The sequence below is a fragment of the Columba livia genome, chromosome 16 (genome assembly GCF_036013475.1).
Source record: "Columba livia isolate bColLiv1 breed racing homer chromosome 16, bColLiv1.pat.W.v2, whole genome shotgun sequence".
Classification (NCBI taxonomy): Eukaryota; Metazoa; Chordata; class Aves; order Columbiformes; family Columbidae; genus Columba; species Columba livia.
This window is the reverse complement of record NC_088617.1, coordinates 2,061,633-2,078,569: the sequence shown is the minus strand read 5'-3', so window position 1 is coordinate 2,078,569 and position 16,937 is coordinate 2,061,633. Positions and strand designations below refer to the sequence as shown.

Genomic DNA, 16,937 nt, shown 5'->3' with positions numbered 1-16,937 from the left:
GGCTCTATCTCCACAACTGCGCCGAGCAGCCTGTGTCTGATGGGAATATGATGTGACCAGATGCAAACAGCCATGGGACGGGCTGGCATGGCCCAAACTCACTCATTTTTGCCTCTGTTTGCAGGGTGGCCACATGCTGACACCCCTCCCTGCCGCCACCCCCATGAAGCCGGGCTCTGCCGTGAGTACGGATGTTCCCCCACCTCAGGGGCCATGGCAAGGCCCTGCAGCAGCAGCTGGCACTGCCCAGACCCTGATCTGGGGGTTACCAGCCTGCTAGCATGGTTGTGGGACAGTGGTACACATGGGGAGGTGGCCACCACCCCAAATCCCAGGCCTGGCCGTGTGCAGGTGTGCTTACAGGCCCCATGTGCCACAGCCTCTCCAAAGCTGCCCTTGCTCTGCCCCCCGCTGCCTCTGCTTCGTGGGGTTTGGATGCTTGGGCTCACCCCTGTGTCTCCTGCTCTCTGGTCCCCATGGCAGACCTTCCCCTTCTTCGGTGTGGTCCCTGCCATCTTGAACGAGTCGGGAGAAGAGCTGGAAGGAGAAGCAGAAGGCTACCTGGTAAGGCAGGGCTGATTTCCCCATCCTTGTGTGTTCCCTGTGAGCTCCAGGATGTTCCTGGTCACATATGTGTGTCTCCACTTACTCTGCGTCCACACAAGGGACACCCTTGGGTGGTAGGAACTCCCTTCACTGCTGTAACTCCCTGGGAGCTTTACGCTGTAAATAAACTGTTCAACTGACCGCTAAATGCACTTGCACACATGAGCAAGGCAGGAGGATGGGACCAAACTTCCAGCCAAGCCCCTTCCTCCATGCCAAACCTGGCGATTGTATCAGCACTGGGCAGCAAATGTCTGAATATCATCACTTGCAGCCATCTCTCTGTCATCTCTGTCACCACGTGCAGGGACTGTGAGCATCTCTATTGCCGTGGTACAGAAGACTGGGTTATTCCTTTTCATCTCGCTAATTCGGGTCTGCGTTTTCCACCATCAGGTGTTTAAGCAGCCCTGGCCAGGAATAATGCGCACACTGTATGGAAACCACCAGCAATATGAAACCACGTATTTTAAGAAGTTCCCTGGGTACTACGTGACAGGCGATGGTAAGGTTGTCCGGGCAGTGCGTGGCTGTAGTAGTCTGGGGACATCAGTTCAAATCTTGGCCGTGTCCTGGCCTCTGAGTCCCTTATCGGTTGCTCCGAGGGCTGGCACTGCTTCCTCACGCTGTCATTTCTGGCTATTTTTAGGTTGCAGGAGAGATAAAGATGGTTATTACTGGATCACAGGGCGAATTGATGACATGTTGAATGTTTCTGGTAAGAACAAGTTTTGTTTTCAGTGGGGACCAATGTGCTTTCTGACACTAGTTAAGGTGCTTTATGGGGGACACTTCTGCATCCATTTCTGACACTAGTTAAAAAAGCCACTTTGCTTTGTGGGGGGTGGGTCTGCATCCGTGACTCTGCCCAGCAACCTCCGCTCAAAGTGGATCTCATTGCTGGGTCAGGTTTGCTTCTGAGAGAGACAAGTCTGTGACTTGGTGACTTTCTGTGTCATTTCCTCTGGGGACAATGCACTGGAGGGAAGAAGCTTTCTGTAACCTCGTAGAGGAGGTTCTTACCCAGCTGAGGTTCCTCTGTGCTGAAGGATTTAGGGCCACAGGGGATCACGGAGGTTGGGCAGGACCATGTGGTCCCCGGTCCAGCCAGCTGCTCGGTGCGGAGCTGACCCTGAGGCTGGCTCAGGCTGCTGGGAGCTGCGTCTACACAGGTGGAGTTTCTCCCACCTCTCTTGCCTGAGTCTTTGAGATTCAGGGGCTTCTCAGCCATTGTTTTTCACATCCTGCATTTAATAGCTTGCTCCCTCCTTTGCTGGAGGCTGTAGCCTACAGGTACTTACTGCTGGCTGCAAGATGCTGCTGCACTTGCCCCTGGATCAAACCAGATCCTTCCATCTGACCAGCAGTGCCTGATCCTCCACCAAACGGTCATTCTGGGAGTTGACCACCTTCCCATGGGTTTCTGTGAGAGCAGTCCCAGGGTGCAGTGTCAGAGCAGCGATGCACGGGAGCGAGTTGTGTCCCTGCCCACAGAGGTGGAGCATCTTTTCATCTCCCTGGGCGATGAGCTGCAGCAGCGCACGGCAGCGCTGGGTCAGGGCCCTGCACATCCAGCCCCTTCCTCCCCTGCACCTCCCAGCTGACCGTGTGGGCAGCTCTCCCAGTACCAAACCCTTCTCAGCCTGGGCTTTGGTTAATCCTGTGGCTGTGAACTGTTAAAGAAGCCTAAAGGTGGGAGGGCGAACAGCCAGGGGAGCGATACCTGGCAGCCTTTGAGCAACCCAACCCCTGCCCTCCTGAAACCTCTCTCCAGCTCTTACTTTTTCTCAAGCAAACAAAATCGGTGCTCTCAAACCTGCAGGTTAGAGCCTTTTACACTTGCGGGTTTGCAAAGCATTGCCTCCTTGCTTCCAGGCCACTTGCTGAGCACCGCAGAGGTGGAGTCGGCCTTGGTCGAGCACGCTGCTGTCTCAGAAGCCGCAGTCGTCAGCCACCCGCACCCCCTGAAAGGAGAGTGCCTCTACTGCTTTGTCACCCTCAGAGATGGCCACGAGTTCACCCAGAACCTGGCGGATGAGCTGAAAAAGCAAGGTAGCAACAGCCAAACAGTTGGGAGGTCGCATGGCAGGGAGAGGGCAGACGGTGCCGGGCAGGTGATGGAGGGGTTAAGGGCTGGGTGCTTGGTGTAGTCTGGGGAATGCAGCAGGGACAACTGCGACAAGGTGCCCCCTCTGATTAGAGAGCACGGCTGGCAAAGACTAAAATTAGTTTTCCTGGCCTTCAGCTGCTCATGTGATGCCATCTCTGCCCCTTGGGAGCTGGCAGCCACGCGAAGGGCTGGGTAGCCGGCAGCTTTCGGTGCAGCGGTGCTGTCCTGCGTGGGCACGGCTCTCCCGGCAGAGTTTGACCTGCTGCAGGGATTGTTTGGCTGCTCTGGGTGTTTGTGCCCTGGTCTCCAGGGAGCTCTTTCATTGCCACAACAGACAGCAGCATTTAGTACATGAAACAGACCCCTTCTCTGTAGGAACCCAACAGTGATTCAGACCTTGCTGTGTCAAAGTGGTCATAGTGATTGGTGTAGCCATTTTAGAGGTCTCTTGAAGATGGAGAGAATGAAAAAATGGGAACTTCTGCCTTTGGGAAGATGTGCTCGTAGCCCTGTTGGCACTGCAGGTCTTGCTGTGCCCTCCCGCAGCCCGGGGCCTTGGACACGGCGTGCCAAGTTCCCAGGGCTCTGTGGTCTTAGCTTGGTCGTCCCGCCTGACAAGGATGTGTGTGGCATCTCCTGGGACCTACTATGAAAATATATATATTTTTTTCTTTTTCTTTCAGTCAGAGAAAAAATCGGGCCGATAGCAACGCCTGATTACATCCAGTATGCACCGAGCCTGCCCAAAACCCGCTCAGGTAAGGGGCCCAGGGACGGTGCTGGGGAGGACTCAGTGGTTCCTGCCAGTGGAAGGACAACAGCCATAAATCGCTTGTCCAGGGCCACTCACGTTCAGGGGGAGCAGCCTTGGGGAAGCAGGATGCCGCAGGTCTGGGCACTGCCCGCTCCTGCCGAGGATGCTGAGGAGACCCTGACTCCTGCTCTCCTTTCGTGGCTTTCATTGCAGGAAAGATTACCAGACGGATATTAAGGAAGATTGCCAAAAACGACCAAGATCTGGGGGACATCTCCACCTTAGCAAACCCAGGCATCATAAAACATCTTTTCAAGAACAGATGTGACACTAAACAGTAGCAGCGTGACCTGTCCCTGCTGAGCAGAATTGTGGCAGCAGCAGCAGCGTCCTGATGAGCAGGTCCCTTGAATAACCGCTGCCTGCCCTGGGAAGGAAACCTTCACCTGCTAATTGAATGTACGGACGTTACAGACGAGGGAAGAGCTGGATCTGGAGAAGCCACGTCTCACAAGCACATCTATGCCCTGGAGGAGCGTGTGCATCGTGTTCCAGACGGGTATCGTATATCTGCGGTTCAGCCTCACGCGCAGAGGGCTCGTCCTCCTCCCTTTTCAGCACCTCGTTCTTGATTTTTAGTATTTTTTTTGGGGGGAAGGGGGTGTTAATTAACTTGATGTAGTGTATGTGGCACCTCGCACACAGTGGGAAGGAACTTAGGGGCTTGGAGGGGAAGTGGTGCCTGAGTTACTCAATGCAGGCAGGCAGGGGAGGTTCATCTCCCGCTGCCCACACGCCAGCTAAGCTTCCTTTTCTACAGGGAGTGCCACAAGCTGGAAGAGAGCATAAAACCACTCTCACAGCATAACGTATAGCCCAGTTTTAGCCTTGCATCCACTGCCCAAGCCCTTTGCTAGCAGAGATCTGAACCTGGAAGGGAGCGGGGCAGGCTCAAGGGAGCTGTGTATTTTAAACAGGTTTTTAGAGCGGTTTGATACCAAGATCTGCTCCTTCCTAACTGCATGGTGCCAGCCAGTGTGTTTTTCCCAATCCAGGGACCTTCACTGGCCCTGAGCAGGACAGGGAGCCGGGTACGGTCTAGGAGGAGCAGTCTGGGTCTGACGCTCTCCATGGAGCACCATGTGCCCCCGCTCTGCTCTCCCAGCTCCCGCGGAGCTGGGGCTGCGCGCTGGATGCTCCCGTCAATGCCGGTGCAGGAGCGGGTGCTGCTGGTACCCAAGGATGGAGGAAGGGAAACTAAGCCCAGCCAAGGCACCTTTCCCCTCATGGGCAAACCGGGCGCTGGGTTACAGTGCACCATGGCCACTGCTACAGCAAAGCAAGGCAGGCAGGGCATTAGTCCTAAGTCATGTTTTCCCATCAGGAAAAAAACTGAAAAATTTAGTTTTTGTTTAAATTTGATACAGCTTTATGATCATGAGAGGGAAAAAAAAAACAAAGCCTTGAGCCCAAGAGCCTGCACGTCACACGGGTACTGCCAGAGCCATTCTTCAAATTAATTACATTTAACCCCAGCCCTGCGTTGTGCTGGGACAGATACCTCTTTGTAATGTCTGTATGAAAATTGCATGTGAACTGTTTGATTTTTGCACTTAAACCAAAGGAGGAGTGGGCTTTAAAACTTGCCGCAACGGCTGTTTCGGTGTGTACCAACGTACGGGCTTTACCTGCAAACTGAGCTGAGTTTGGTTGGGCTGGGAAGGGAGGAGGCAGCTGCTCAGGGCAGGGGCTGCAGGCGCTGGGGGGGCGGCTGTCCAAGTCCCAGCTCTCACTTCTTACCCCTGTGCGTGCCAGTGTCCCACACGCTCCCCAGGCTCTGTACCACTGGATCGTGCCACATCCTTGACAAGGATTCCTACATCATCTCTCCTCCCCTGTTACTCTTTGTTGGCTATGTACTTTTGGCTGGAAACAGCCAGAATTTTATGCAAAATGGAATAAAAATCAAGGAAACCTAAAGGAAACAGGCTAAGAGCATGTGCATAGGCTGGGGGGTTGGGGGGGTGCTCAGATGTTGCTGTTGGATGTGCTGTAACTGGGGGAGGCTTTTGGGGATGGGGAGGGTAGGTGACTGCCAGTGCAACACTTTCATGGTCTGGGATTTACAGGCAGCGACCTGGACGATGCTGCTGTGCTGGCGCCAAGGCAGAAGCTAAAAAAACCGGCACAAGAACAGCGTTCAGATTGCACATACATTTTAATGTCTGGCTGGGGGTAATCAACACCCCCTGCCAGCAAAACAAGGCCCCAGGAATCACAGAATCAGCCAGACTTACAGAACTGAACTCTTTCCAAGGTGAAAGATTGAAGATTGCGGCACTGCCACACAGCAACAGCAGCAATGCGCCCAGCAAGGTGCAGATCTGTCACTCAGCCCCTTCGCGCTTGAGAAATACTGGACCTAACGCTGCTCCTTGCTGGTGTCACTGAGAGGGTAGAGCTGAGGCTGCCCAGGTGCTTTGCCGAGGTGCATCTTTTACGTTTCCTCTTGGACTGCTTGGCAGAGGAGGAAGAGGGGCTGGAAGAAGAGGCAACAGCCCGTGGGATGGACGAGCTGCACTCCTGTCCTGCACTGCTGCGCTGTTCCCGAGTCCTGAAACCAAGAGGGTGACACATCTCACTGGTGCTGGTCCCAGTATGAAGCAGCTGGGGCTGCGTCCATCCAGGCTCTCCCGCAATTCCATTGCTTCCCTGCTGCGAAGCTCCCAGTCCCATGTCCCAGCAGGACCATTACCAAAGCTGGGGCTCCCTGACACTGCTCCTGGGCTGTATGTGCTGCAGCTGAGCAGGTGGGACACACTCCTTGTGTGTGACCTGCAACGGGACACCCCTGGCACAAGCTCTTGAGCATTCAGGGTTGGTCGATGCCCTGGCTATGACACAGGGCTGCAATTCAGCATCAGGCTGGGGTCTGCCACCAGCATTGAGGGATTCTGGTGCCAGCCCATGGGATCTGTTGGTCCACAGGCTGGACCCCAGGGGAGCACCCAGACCAATGCAGTCCTGGGACATGCAGAGGGCACAGAGCAGACAGAGCAAGAGGGTCCTTTCTTCCTGCAGGGGGAATTGCAGAGGAGAAGCTGGGGCTGGCAGGCACGACATTTAAGCAGTCGCATCCACACAGTCCATCCTCACAGTCCCCAGCACGTCAGACCTTGTAAGTGCACCCTAAGGAGAACGTCCCTGCGACAGATCAGCTCTTCAGGCAGCAGAGCAAGGCGGGTGGGATGGGGCATCGCCTCCTCACACCAGGTACGGGGTGTCCAGCACTGCCACCCCCACCGCTACCCCACCGTCCGCGTGCTCGATCGCCTTCGTCCGCAGGAGGTGGCCGGCGGCCTTGTTCATCACCATCTCCTTGCCCTGTCTGCAAAGAAAAGGACAACTGAGCACCTGCAGCCCAGAAAGCTTACGGCATTTCTACCATCTTGAACAATCTGACTCGTGTGCTTGGCCACGGTGCAGGAAACCAGTATGTGAGAGCCCCAAGGTTAATAGAGAGTTCTTGGGTCTCTGCAGACAGAGCTGCACATGTTCTGTGCCCACCAGGGCCCTTTTTCAGTGTCAGGTTGTGAATGCTGCCAGGAGTACATTTGTTTCTAAAATTGTGTGAGAAGTCCTTTAATTTATAACCTATGGGAACATTTCTATGGCCCCAAGAGTGTTTTAAACAAAAGCAGCAGTTGAACACAACCACGTTAAGCCTTCAGATATTTCCAAGATCACGAGGGCTTCAGGAAAGCATGCAGCTCTGTCTAGATCCCGAGAAGTGCCTCCAGAAATGAGGGACGAGACACACCAGTTCCCGATGGATGTTACACCAGTAACTGCCAGCACCAGCTCTGTGGTTTTTCAGCAGGTACCGAGCAGCAGTTCAGCATGTGAACACAGTGCTCAGAGCTGCTGACAGGGGTGGAGACTCAATGGTCCCGTCTGTCCCCTGCACCTCCGCATCCCCAGAGACACCTGCCCTGCTGCTGTGCTCGGACAGCACAGAGGAGAAAACGCCCCCAACCCAAGTGCCAGCTGGAGCAAACCGCCCCATTAACACAGCACGTTCCTCACCTGACGTAGACACCAAAAATACCGAGCTCTGAGATGCACTCGGACACTTGCAGGGGACTGTGAGCCCTCAGCAAGTAATTCATCACTGGCTGTGGTTTGATCTTATCCATCAAGATGTAGGAAGTTCTCTCAGGGCTGTCTCTGATCTTCTCCAGAACCTGCCTGAGCTCTTCACCATAGAGGTTGTTCCCTGGCAGAACACAAAACAAAACCAAACAGCAGGTCAAACACTTCCCAGGACAGCAGGAGTCATTGGCCCCAAGAGCCCCAGCCTTTGCCTCCCACGTGCTGCCCGGGGTCCCAGCTCTGGGCCTCAGGAGCTCCTCCAGAAGCAGCAGTTTTATTGCCATGACTAGTCACCATGGCTACAAGCAGCCACCAGCCACCCCACCTTTTACCCCTCAGCACAGGTGCAGGAAGCATCACAGAGCTACTGCCTCTCTTGGATACAGCACAAACCACGGTGAAAACCCACACAGGCCCGCTGAGCTCATACCTCCACCTTCTCGCTGCGGCTTCAGCACAAACCGGTCAGGGTCAGCGATAGCTGCAGCAGCCATCTTGTCACCCTCTTCACCCTGGCAGGAAAGGATGGCAAGAGCAAAGCATCAGAGAGGAGCAGGAGCTCCTCAACGGACCCCTCTGAGCAGGATCAACAGGGTTCCCCTGAGGCAACAACAAAGTCTTCTCATTTTCTTAACCAAAGAGGAACATCACGCAGGCCAAGCACACGGCTGCATGTTCATTCCTGCTCCAGCTCTGCTCACACTCACCATGTCCAGGGAGTAGAGTCCAGCAAACGTTGCTCTTATCCGTGCGACAGCCTCGGCGCGGCCGGGCAGCAATTTCTCCAGCGTCCCCGGCCGGCTCAGCTCCTGCTGCACCTTCTTGGTGCCTGCGAGCTGGGTAGCAATGTCAGGGCACTTCACTGCCCTCGATCTCTCCAGCAACAACCGTGCCTCCCAGTTCTGAGACACAAAGAGAACAGCCATCCAGTCAGAAAAACAAAACCCAAACAACAACCACCCCAATGTTTTTCTCTAGTCTTTCCTGTTCAGTTATTGACATCCAATTTGCCTTCTCCCTTCCTGCCTGGCAGGGATGGCAGGTGGGAACAGCACTCCGGGATCAAGCAGCCATGCACACACAGATTTCCCAGCACCTCCAGTAACAGCACAGCCAGGTTAGTCCACAGCCATCGCCTGATCCCCTCCCCAGCTTGTCCAGTGCTGCCACCTTCCGACAACACCATTATTATTGTTACCTGCAGCTTAGTAGTCCTAGCAGAGGATAGAAATTTATCTGTAGGATCAAGGCTAAACCCTTTAAGCAGGTGCTAATCCCTCTGTTAACCTATATTGTACAGAAGCATTTCAGTGCTGTAGTAAGAGGTCACCACAAGTAGTTACGGGAGAAGAAAGCCACTCATTTTCTTATTGTGTGAGTGCCAGCGACACCCCCAGCACTGCAGAGCCACTGCTGCCCAGTGCCATCAGCGCACAGGACTAACCCATCCAGGACAGGACAGATACCCCTGAGGTCATGGGGCCTTTCAAACCCACAGCACGGGCAGCTTCTTGGAGCAGAGCGGTCAGCACTGACCTGCTGGTCATAGTTCTGCGGCACGTAGCCCTCTCTGTAGTACACCACTGCGACCTCCTGGCCGTCCCTGCAACAGAGACCAGAAGCGTTCAGAGAACCAGGTCAGCCCCCGAGCTCCCCAGCACCAAGGGGGCTGCAATGGCACTGCACCGTGTTAGAGCATTTGCCCCGTCTCCTTGGGCTCCTGAGCCGTTCTGCTCCTGGCTGGTTCTGCTGGAGGAAGCCAAGGACTGGGAGCCCTGGCTCCCCTGCACCGGGCCCCAGTGGGTTTGATGTGCCCCGGGACACAGGGAGCTGACACCCAGCCTCTGCCCTGACAAACCCAAGCCTCAATAATTCGGGCACCCAGCCCAGCAGGAAGGTAAGAACTTTTGTTTTGTTTTGTTTTTCAGAACCACGGAACAGTTTGGGTTGAAGTGCCCTTCCCAGCTCCCCAGTCCCCCCTGCCATGAGCAGGGACATCTTCACCAGCTCAGGTTGCTCAGAGCCCCGTCCAGCCTGGCCTGGGATGTCTCCAGGGATGGTTCAGCCACCACCTCTCTGGCCAACCTGGGCCAGGCTCTCACCACCCTCAGGGCCAACAGTTTCTTCCTCATGTCCAGCCTGAATCTCCCTCCTTTAGTTTAAAACCATCACCCCTTGTCCTGTCACAACAGGCCCTGCTCAAAAGTCTGTCCCCATCTTTCTCACCTGCCCCTTTTAAGTACAGAGAGGCCACAATAATGTCTCCCCAGAGCTTCTCTTCTCCAGCTGAACACCCCAGCTCTCTCAGCCTGTCCTCCCAGCAGAGCTGTTCCAGCCCTCTCATTGTTTTTTGTGGCCTCCTCGGGTAGCTTTTGCCACGAGGAGCCAGGCCTGGGAGTTTCCTGAAGCTGGGAGGAAGCAGGGTGGCAATTCCAGGCAGGACAGCACCTCAACAACCTGCCCAGGCACCAAACCATCCTGCCAGGGCAGGGCTGCCAGCACAGCCACAGCAGCACACTCCCAGGCTCCCAGCACAGAAATTGTCTGCAGCCAGGCAGTCTAATTGTAAAGGTGTTCGTCAGTGAGGGGAGAAGCAGCTCTGGAGGAAGTACAGCGGACACACCTTAACTGCCTGGCAATGACAAATATATTCGTTAATTAAACACAGCAGAGGCACCAAAGGTCAAACCATGGAAAAATTAGCCTAACTACAGAAAAAAAAAAACCATTGGCATGAAACCATATAATCCTTTAGGCTTGTACAGCTCCAAGCACATCACCCTGGAAACAGGACAAACAGTTGGGATCTGTGACCTGCACATCCCGACCTCCACAGGGTGCAGGCGAGATGATGAGTGTGTTCAAAACCAACAACACTGTGAGAGCAAAGTAATTTCACCTCTAAGCGGAAGCAGCATCCTGGAGCATGGAAGAGAACTGCTTTCTCAGAAAGTCACTATTTACACTCAAAACATACCACCAGCTTTGGTTGAAAACTCCCATTTACAGCCCTATGTGCCCAACACACAGCCAGGAACGCACACCTTGGCTCATACTCACATATACAGCCTCCTGGCATCATCCAGAGACCCCTTTTCAAACACATCTCTGAATTGCTTCCTGATGACCCGAATATTCCTGTTAAGAGAGGAGTGGGAGAGTCACCAGGCTGGGCATAGTTACCTGAGGTGGAACACAAGTGGAGCTGGTGGCTGCAGCAAGGAGGATCTGTAGGCTCCTGCTCAAATAACCTCATGCTTTGTGCTACAGAGCCAGAAGAATCCTACAGGCCAAAACAGTCTCTGTTTTTAGCACCCATCTTATGTTTCCAGCCTAAACACTGCAGGAAGCAGAACACGTGCATAAAAACCATGGATTTCTCCATACTCACCTTTCACCTCCTAAAGTATTTCTAAGAGAAGTCAATATTTTGGTCTTCTAACCCTACGCAACAGATTTACTCAATGTTGCCTTCAAAGGCAAGAGCTGCAGTCAGACAAGTGATTTCCTGCATGTTTTCTCTCCTTCTCTATAAATATGCTTTATAGTCATTCCTCCACAGAGCGGCAGTGTGGACTTGGGGATCTGGAGAGGCTGATACAGCTCCCAGCGCTCCAGTGCAAAACACCTCCTCCTCCGAGTCCTCTGCTCCACTGCCACGCTGCTTTGCCCAGATCTTTCACAATTTGAAGCTTTGTTAATTAAGCATTTAGGAGACAACATGTGCCCAGTTGCAAGTCGCAGAGCAAGCAGGACACTTATTAACTCTGCTCTGCTCGTTATCATCTTGTCTAAGAGACTTGGCCCACAGCAAAGTTAGCACTGGTGTGGCTCTGAGGACCACACAGGCCCAAAAATCAGTAAGGAATCAGCCCTGGAGACCAGAGGCTTTGATGGCTGCTGGTAATTCCAGAGAAGAGCTGTGAGAGGTTTTGGGAGGTAGGTATGAGGACAAAGGTGGGCGCTGAGTCCAGGCAGGAGGCACTGAAGGAACGCTGGAGACAGCTGCGCAACAGACCACAGAGCTGCCCTGTTACATACCAAGACATGCCCTCTCACAGTCCCAGAAACTATGAAGTGTTTTGACTTTATCCCTGAGTAGGTGGAAAAGTAAAAAGCAAACAGATTCTGCACACCCCCGTCTTTCCATGGCCTGCTCCTACGCTCCCCCCCACGCTGTTCCCGCTGGAGAGCCTGGAGATGCTCCATGAGCTGCTGCAAGGGAAACACCACAACCCAGCAGAAGTTCATTCTGCCTCCCTTTTCTAAAACTGCGTCTCCTTCCTTCCCCATCCCAGGAAAATTGAGCCTTTACCTGTTCCAAAGCTCATTTTCTACACATCGCTGATCAAAAATGTTCCTTTGGGCTTCCTCCACTATAAACATCACCACAGCACTGCAAGAGATACCAGGGACATCATTAAACCTGGAAACACGCCACATGCACCCACAATCACCAACTTTTGATCTCTGTTGTAATTCAGGTTTTTGCACTGATCCTGCTTGTTTTCTCCAGCATTTCTAAGTGGCAGCATGCAAACCAAAGTACCAATCCTGAGTCATCACCAAACCATTGCAGGGCATCAGCACAATGGGGAAAGGCAGGAGGAAAAGCGAGCTCTGCGCAGGGTTGAAGCACACAACTCTTCCATGCCCCGCCTGCACGCAGCAGCCTTGTGCACCGAGACAAGCCCTTTCTCTTCCCAGGGTGCCACAGGCTTTTCCAGAACAGCTCATTTAGCACACAGGCATGTTTCAGAAAGCACAAATTCAAAACCAAACACTTGCAGCCCTAAGGGAGACCAGATAAACCAGCCTTTGGCACCTCTCTCTCTCTCCCTACCTTGGTGACCCGTAGAGCTCCCAGGCTTTCGCAATACCCATGGCAAGCCCTTTTGATGGGTTGTTGGGGGGCAGGCGTGATGCCTCCTCAGGCTTGCCCAGCACGTTCAACACCTGCCTGGGGAACAAAAGAGGAAAAAAAAGCTGTAAATGGCACGACAACCCCTGACCAGACTGAGGGAGGAGCTTGGGGAGCACACAATGCCAAGTGCAGCAGGCCAGGCGGTACAACTGCTGCAGTGCCCGGCAGCACAGGCTGGGGATGCTCCCTTACCCATGGACCGCCACAGTGCGGGAGGTGAGGCCGGCAAAGCTGGCAGCAATGGTGTTTATTTCTATCTGCTTCAGAGCCGGTGTCCCATCCACCCCACGGTCAAACATATAATCAGAGCGGTTTATGCCTAGAAACACAGACTGAAAGAGAAGGGAGATGAAGCAGATTCTCCTGTTGCCTTTAACTGCAAACCCTTTGATGACCTCACTTCAAAATCCTCCTGAGGCAGATCCAATTGCTTTAATTTTGATAAAAATCTCTGCAAGATGTGCCTGTGGGTGCTTTGGCCGCTGCTCAGGGCCCACAGCCCTTCTCAGCGCTCAACACTCATGAGAGTAAAGGAGCTTCTGCAGAGACAGTCTGTCCAGCACCGGTCCCAACACAGCACATGTCTTTGCACTCCCGCAAGGGTCCAAGAGGACAAAGACAAACCAGATTAAATCCTCCCAGTCAAGGCCTGAATTTCCAGCAGCACAAACCAAAGGGCGTGGCTGCCAAACAGGGCAAGGTCCTGAGCTCACAGGCTGTAACCGAGATATCGTACCACAGGCAGTGACCGGCCTGACTAGGGGACAGTTCAAAGCCCACAGCAGCAAACAAGCTTGCAGAGACCAGGCAATCCCACCACAACACAAAGGGACACGGCTGCTGGCCACGGGGGTCCTGCCGAGGTACCTGAGCCAAGCCCTCCTCCAAAACTTGCACGTAGATTCTGAAGAGTTGAGCTGTGAAGTCATCTACCTTGATGGTGCTAGAGAGAAAGACAGACCAGATCAGTTCCCCTTATGCTGTCACAGAGGAACAAGAAAATTAATTCCCCTCCAGACAAAAACCTTATGGGGGACATTCTAACACAGAACAGGGCTGCGGCTGGACCAAGTCCCAAAGCAGTGTTAAGCATCTCACCATGAATGCACTCGTCATCAGGGGCCGCAGTGCACAACCATAACACAAAGCCAGCCTGCTCAGCACAGCCGCTCTAGAAAAAGCACCGCTGTGCAGAAGCGACTTTCCTTTGCAGGGCAGAGAGACAGGACAAGCAAAAGCAAAGAAACGCAACAGAACTCTGCAAATACAGGAAAGAAATCAGAAGTGTTTCTGTGCCTGCACATACAGCTCACAGAAGCTTCACAAGCTTCACCAAATTCCCCCTGTCCTGTCAGGCTCCAAATCCTGTACACCATGGTGCCAAGTGCTTCGGTGCCTCTGCTAGAGCGGGTCAGGCTTTTCTTAGGGTCCTGAATTCCTGAGCCGATCGTGAGCAGCACCTCCAAGGAGCTGCCCTGAAACACTGCGCAAGAGGCAGCACAGGGCAGACACTTGAGTGCACACGAGCACCAGGCGCTGCATTCCTTAACCACAGGTACAAACCTGCCCCCACAAGCTCTGGGTGGAGCCAGCTCTGGAACAGGCACAAGCTTTGAGAGCCCTGAGGGGTCATGCTTTAGCAAAACAAGAATGAGGCTGGAAAACAGTCTCCTTTGCTTTGTCCTGGTGCCAGCGCCAGCCATCAGCACCCGCACAGGCAGCACAGAACAGGCAGCAGGGATGGATTTTGTGGAAGCATCAGCCCTATGGATTATGGGGCCCACAGGGATGGTCACGGTAGCACAGGGCAACAGCCACAGACAAATCCAGCAGAGCTCATGAGCCAGAACTGACGAGCCCTCCAGCACCCAGAGGTTGCCATTCACTTTCCTGACATGGATAGGAAAGGAGGGGACATGGGGTGACCGATCAGAGGCTGGGGTGGGAGAAAGAACAAACACGTTCTCTTCAGAATAGGCATCAGAGCTGGTGGTTACCAGAGAGCCACAGGCAGATGCAAAAAGAGACCAAAACAGACTACTACATCTAGGACTCAAGGAAGTCTTCGGCAATTTGAATTTAAGGCCCAGGGGCTAACAAACTCACAAGTAAGAATTCACAAACTTGAAACACTGGCAAAACCGAAGATCACTGGAGGGTGTCAACCAGATGCCCCATCCTCTGAGGAGACTTCAAAGCACAGAGGCTTGATGGAAATCAGTCTCAGGAGATATAATGCAGCAAAGGAGACACTTCCTGCAGAGGACAGGAGTGCCTGCCTCAGCTTGAAGGACATTAATGGTTGGAAGGTAGGAATGCCTGCAGGGCAATAAATAGCATTTAAAATATTTAATTAAAATGCAACATGAAACAAAGTTACCTGGCCAGAGTATGCTCCAGGAATTCTTTGTTTTGGCTAATAGCATCCACCAGCAGGTTGAAGTCTTGCTGAACAGCGTACGCTTGTTCAAACAGGGCACTTGGTACTGCAGACGGGAGCAGCGTGAAGGGGGCGTAATTCACCACCTGCAAACAAGAATGTGGCAACAGAGAAGTCAGGTCTCGACACAAGGGTCCACAGGGCTGGAAACCCACCCTGGACTATACAGTTTAAGCGGGGCTAGAGATGTGCTTCCTCTGTTTGGCTGAAGGCTCAAGCCATTCCCAGGCCCCCTCGTGCACCCTGGACAGACACACAGCCACATCCCCCCCCAACTCCTGACTTCAGAGGGTTTTACTTTGCAAGCTGTCTGGTGGGTGCTACGGAGGCAGGAACAGCTGCTCCAGAGCTCCAGCTGAGCTGAACGCTTCCCTCTGAAGGATGCTCCGTTTCCACCTTAAGTGGAGAGCACTGTCTCCAAAATGCCTCAGTTTCAGAGAAAAGGTGAATTTGCCACTTCTAGGTTTTGGCCATAAGAATCACTTCCTTTGATCCCTGCTTCATGAGCCCCAGACACAGGCACAGGGCTTCCAATCCCTGACATTCTGGGATTCACCAGAGGTAATTCCACACACTGGCCACCCCACCCCATCACCTTTCCCCAGCTATGAAGCAAAAGCTGACTTGTAGCTGCGAGCACACCAAAAAAGAGGCCCCTCCAAGAGTTCAAAGGACCATACAGGTGGTGAGAGGCTGACAGAGGGATGAACTCCCAGCACCACACACACACAAGGCTCCTGGTGGCTTCCCAAACCTTTCCAGATCTATCCCTCCCACCTTGGAAAAGGGGACCTGTATCACAGGGCTGGATCTTGGGAGATGCATTCATCAGCAGGACAGGGTGTGAGTTCGCAGAATCCCAGGATGTCAGGGGTTGAAGGGACCTGGAAAGCTCATCCAGTGCAATCCCCCCATGAAGCAGGAACACCCAGATGAGGTGACACAGGAAGGTGTCCAGGCGGGTTGGAATGTCTGCACAGAAGGAGACTCCACAACCCCCTGGGCAGCCTGGGCCAGGCTCTGCCACCCTCACCAGGAACAAGTTTCTTCTCATATTTAAATGGAACCTCCTGTGTTCCAGTTTGTACCCACTGCCCCTTGTCCTGTCAATGGTTGTCACTGAGAAGAGCCTGGCTCCATCCTCCTGACACTCACCCTTTACATATTTATAAATATTAATGAGGTCACCCCTCAGTCTCCTCTTCTTCAAGCTAAAGACCCCCAGCTCCCTCAGCCTTTCCTCACATGGGAGATGCCCATAAGGCAGAGTTACGGCGCCCCACGTCCCCTGTGCTCCAGCCATGGAGCTGGGCACACTGAGGGGGGCTCAGCACAAGCCGGGCTGGCAGGCAGCTCCTCCCCGCGCCCCTCCGGCCGTGCTGACTCACAGCCCGGCCAGGACCGAACGCGCCCGACTCCGCTCCGGCACTTACATCCGAGGCGTTGGGCAGCCCCTCGGTCCGCATCAGCACCCCCGCCAGCAGCGCCGCGTCCACGGCCACCAGCGCTGCCTCCCGGATGGCCGCCGTGTCGCACAGAACGTCCTCCCACGGGGCGGCCATGGCTGAGGGGAGAGAGCACCGGTCACTCACCCGGAACCCTTCTCCACGCGCGGCCTGGCCTTGCCCGCTCGGCGGGGCAGCCCGGGCCCGCACAGAGCTCCGCACCCGCAGCCGAGCACCAGGTCCCGAGCGCGCCGACCGCCGCAGGGCAGCACGGGCAGGTCCCTCACGGAGCTGCAGAGCCGGGCCGCGACAGCCAGCCCCGCGGAACTGCCCCGGCCCCTCGCTGCCCCCGGACGGACACCAGCCCCGCAGCCCCTACCTGCTCCGCGCCGCTCCGCTTGGCCCCGCCCTCCACCAGCCCATTGGACAGGCTTCCCATCCGCGCCCCGCCCTAGACCCGTATTGGCAGCGCAGCCGCCCTATCAGCGCGGAGATCGCCAGCGGGG

General features: G+C 54.4%; 2 protein-coding genes across 5 annotated transcripts in view; one reads left to right on the top strand and one right to left on the bottom strand.

The window, feature by feature from the left end:
• ACSS2 (acyl-CoA synthetase short chain family member 2) overlaps nucleotides 1-5,455 on the top strand; it is a 32,699-nt gene extending 27,244 nt beyond the window's left edge. For both annotated transcript variants that reach the window (XM_065031847.1, XM_065031846.1), the window contains 7 exons: nucleotides 125-181; nucleotides 484-564; nucleotides 1,003-1,111; nucleotides 1,256-1,324; nucleotides 2,482-2,658; nucleotides 3,400-3,474; nucleotides 3,684-5,455. In XM_065031847.1, the coding sequence (XP_064887919.1) occupies nucleotides 125-181; nucleotides 484-564; nucleotides 1,003-1,111; nucleotides 1,256-1,324; nucleotides 2,482-2,658; nucleotides 3,400-3,474; nucleotides 3,684-3,811 (696 nt within the window). In that variant the 3' untranslated portion in view covers nucleotides 3,812-5,455. The remainder of the gene's footprint in view (nucleotides 1-124; nucleotides 182-483; nucleotides 565-1,002; nucleotides 1,112-1,255; nucleotides 1,325-2,481; nucleotides 2,659-3,399; nucleotides 3,475-3,683) is intronic.
• A 214-nt stretch (nucleotides 5,456-5,669) lies between these two features.
• Nucleotides 5,670-16,937, bottom strand: GSS (glutathione synthetase). 3 transcript variants are annotated; one of them, XM_065031848.1, is made up of 13 exons: nucleotides 16,811-16,937; nucleotides 16,420-16,550; nucleotides 14,927-15,072; nucleotides 13,414-13,489; nucleotides 12,739-12,878; nucleotides 12,466-12,582; nucleotides 11,938-12,018; nucleotides 10,683-10,760; nucleotides 9,159-9,225; nucleotides 8,330-8,524; nucleotides 8,053-8,134; nucleotides 7,557-7,746; nucleotides 5,670-6,858 (listed from the first exon to the last, which is right to left on the bottom strand). In XM_065031848.1, the coding sequence occupies exons 2-13, from the start codon at nucleotides 16,546-16,548 to the stop codon at nucleotides 6,735-6,737; spliced, it is 1,425 nt and encodes a 474-aa protein (XP_064887920.1). In that variant the 5' UTR covers nucleotides 16,549-16,550; nucleotides 16,811-16,937; the 3' UTR covers nucleotides 5,670-6,734. The 3 variants fall into 3 exon arrangements, 2 of the variants coding, with proteins under 2 accessions (XP_064887920.1, XP_064887922.1); XM_065031850.1 differs by lacking the exon at nucleotides 16,811-16,937 and adding an exon at nucleotides 16,654-16,786; XR_010466525.1 differs by lacking the exon at nucleotides 16,811-16,937 and having other exon boundaries at nucleotides 5,855-6,084; nucleotides 6,646-6,858; nucleotides 16,420-16,647.

What these genes read in the sequence shown, in the direction of transcription:
- GSS (XM_065031848.1), bottom strand. Translation starts at nt 16,548, where the DNA reads ATGGCCGCCCCGTGGGAGGACGTTCTGTGCGACACGGCGGCCATCCGG. An exon ending in TGGAGGAGGGCTTGGCTCAG is followed by an intron (nt 12,879 to 13,413) that starts GTACCTCGGCAG and finishes CTTCTCTTTCAG; the next exon opens with TCTGTGTTTCTAGGCATAAA. An exon ending in ATTTTTGGTGTCTACGTCAG is followed by an intron (nt 6,859 to 7,556) that starts GTGAGGAACGTG and finishes TTTTCTTTGCAG; the next exon opens with ACAGGGCAAGGAGATGGTGA.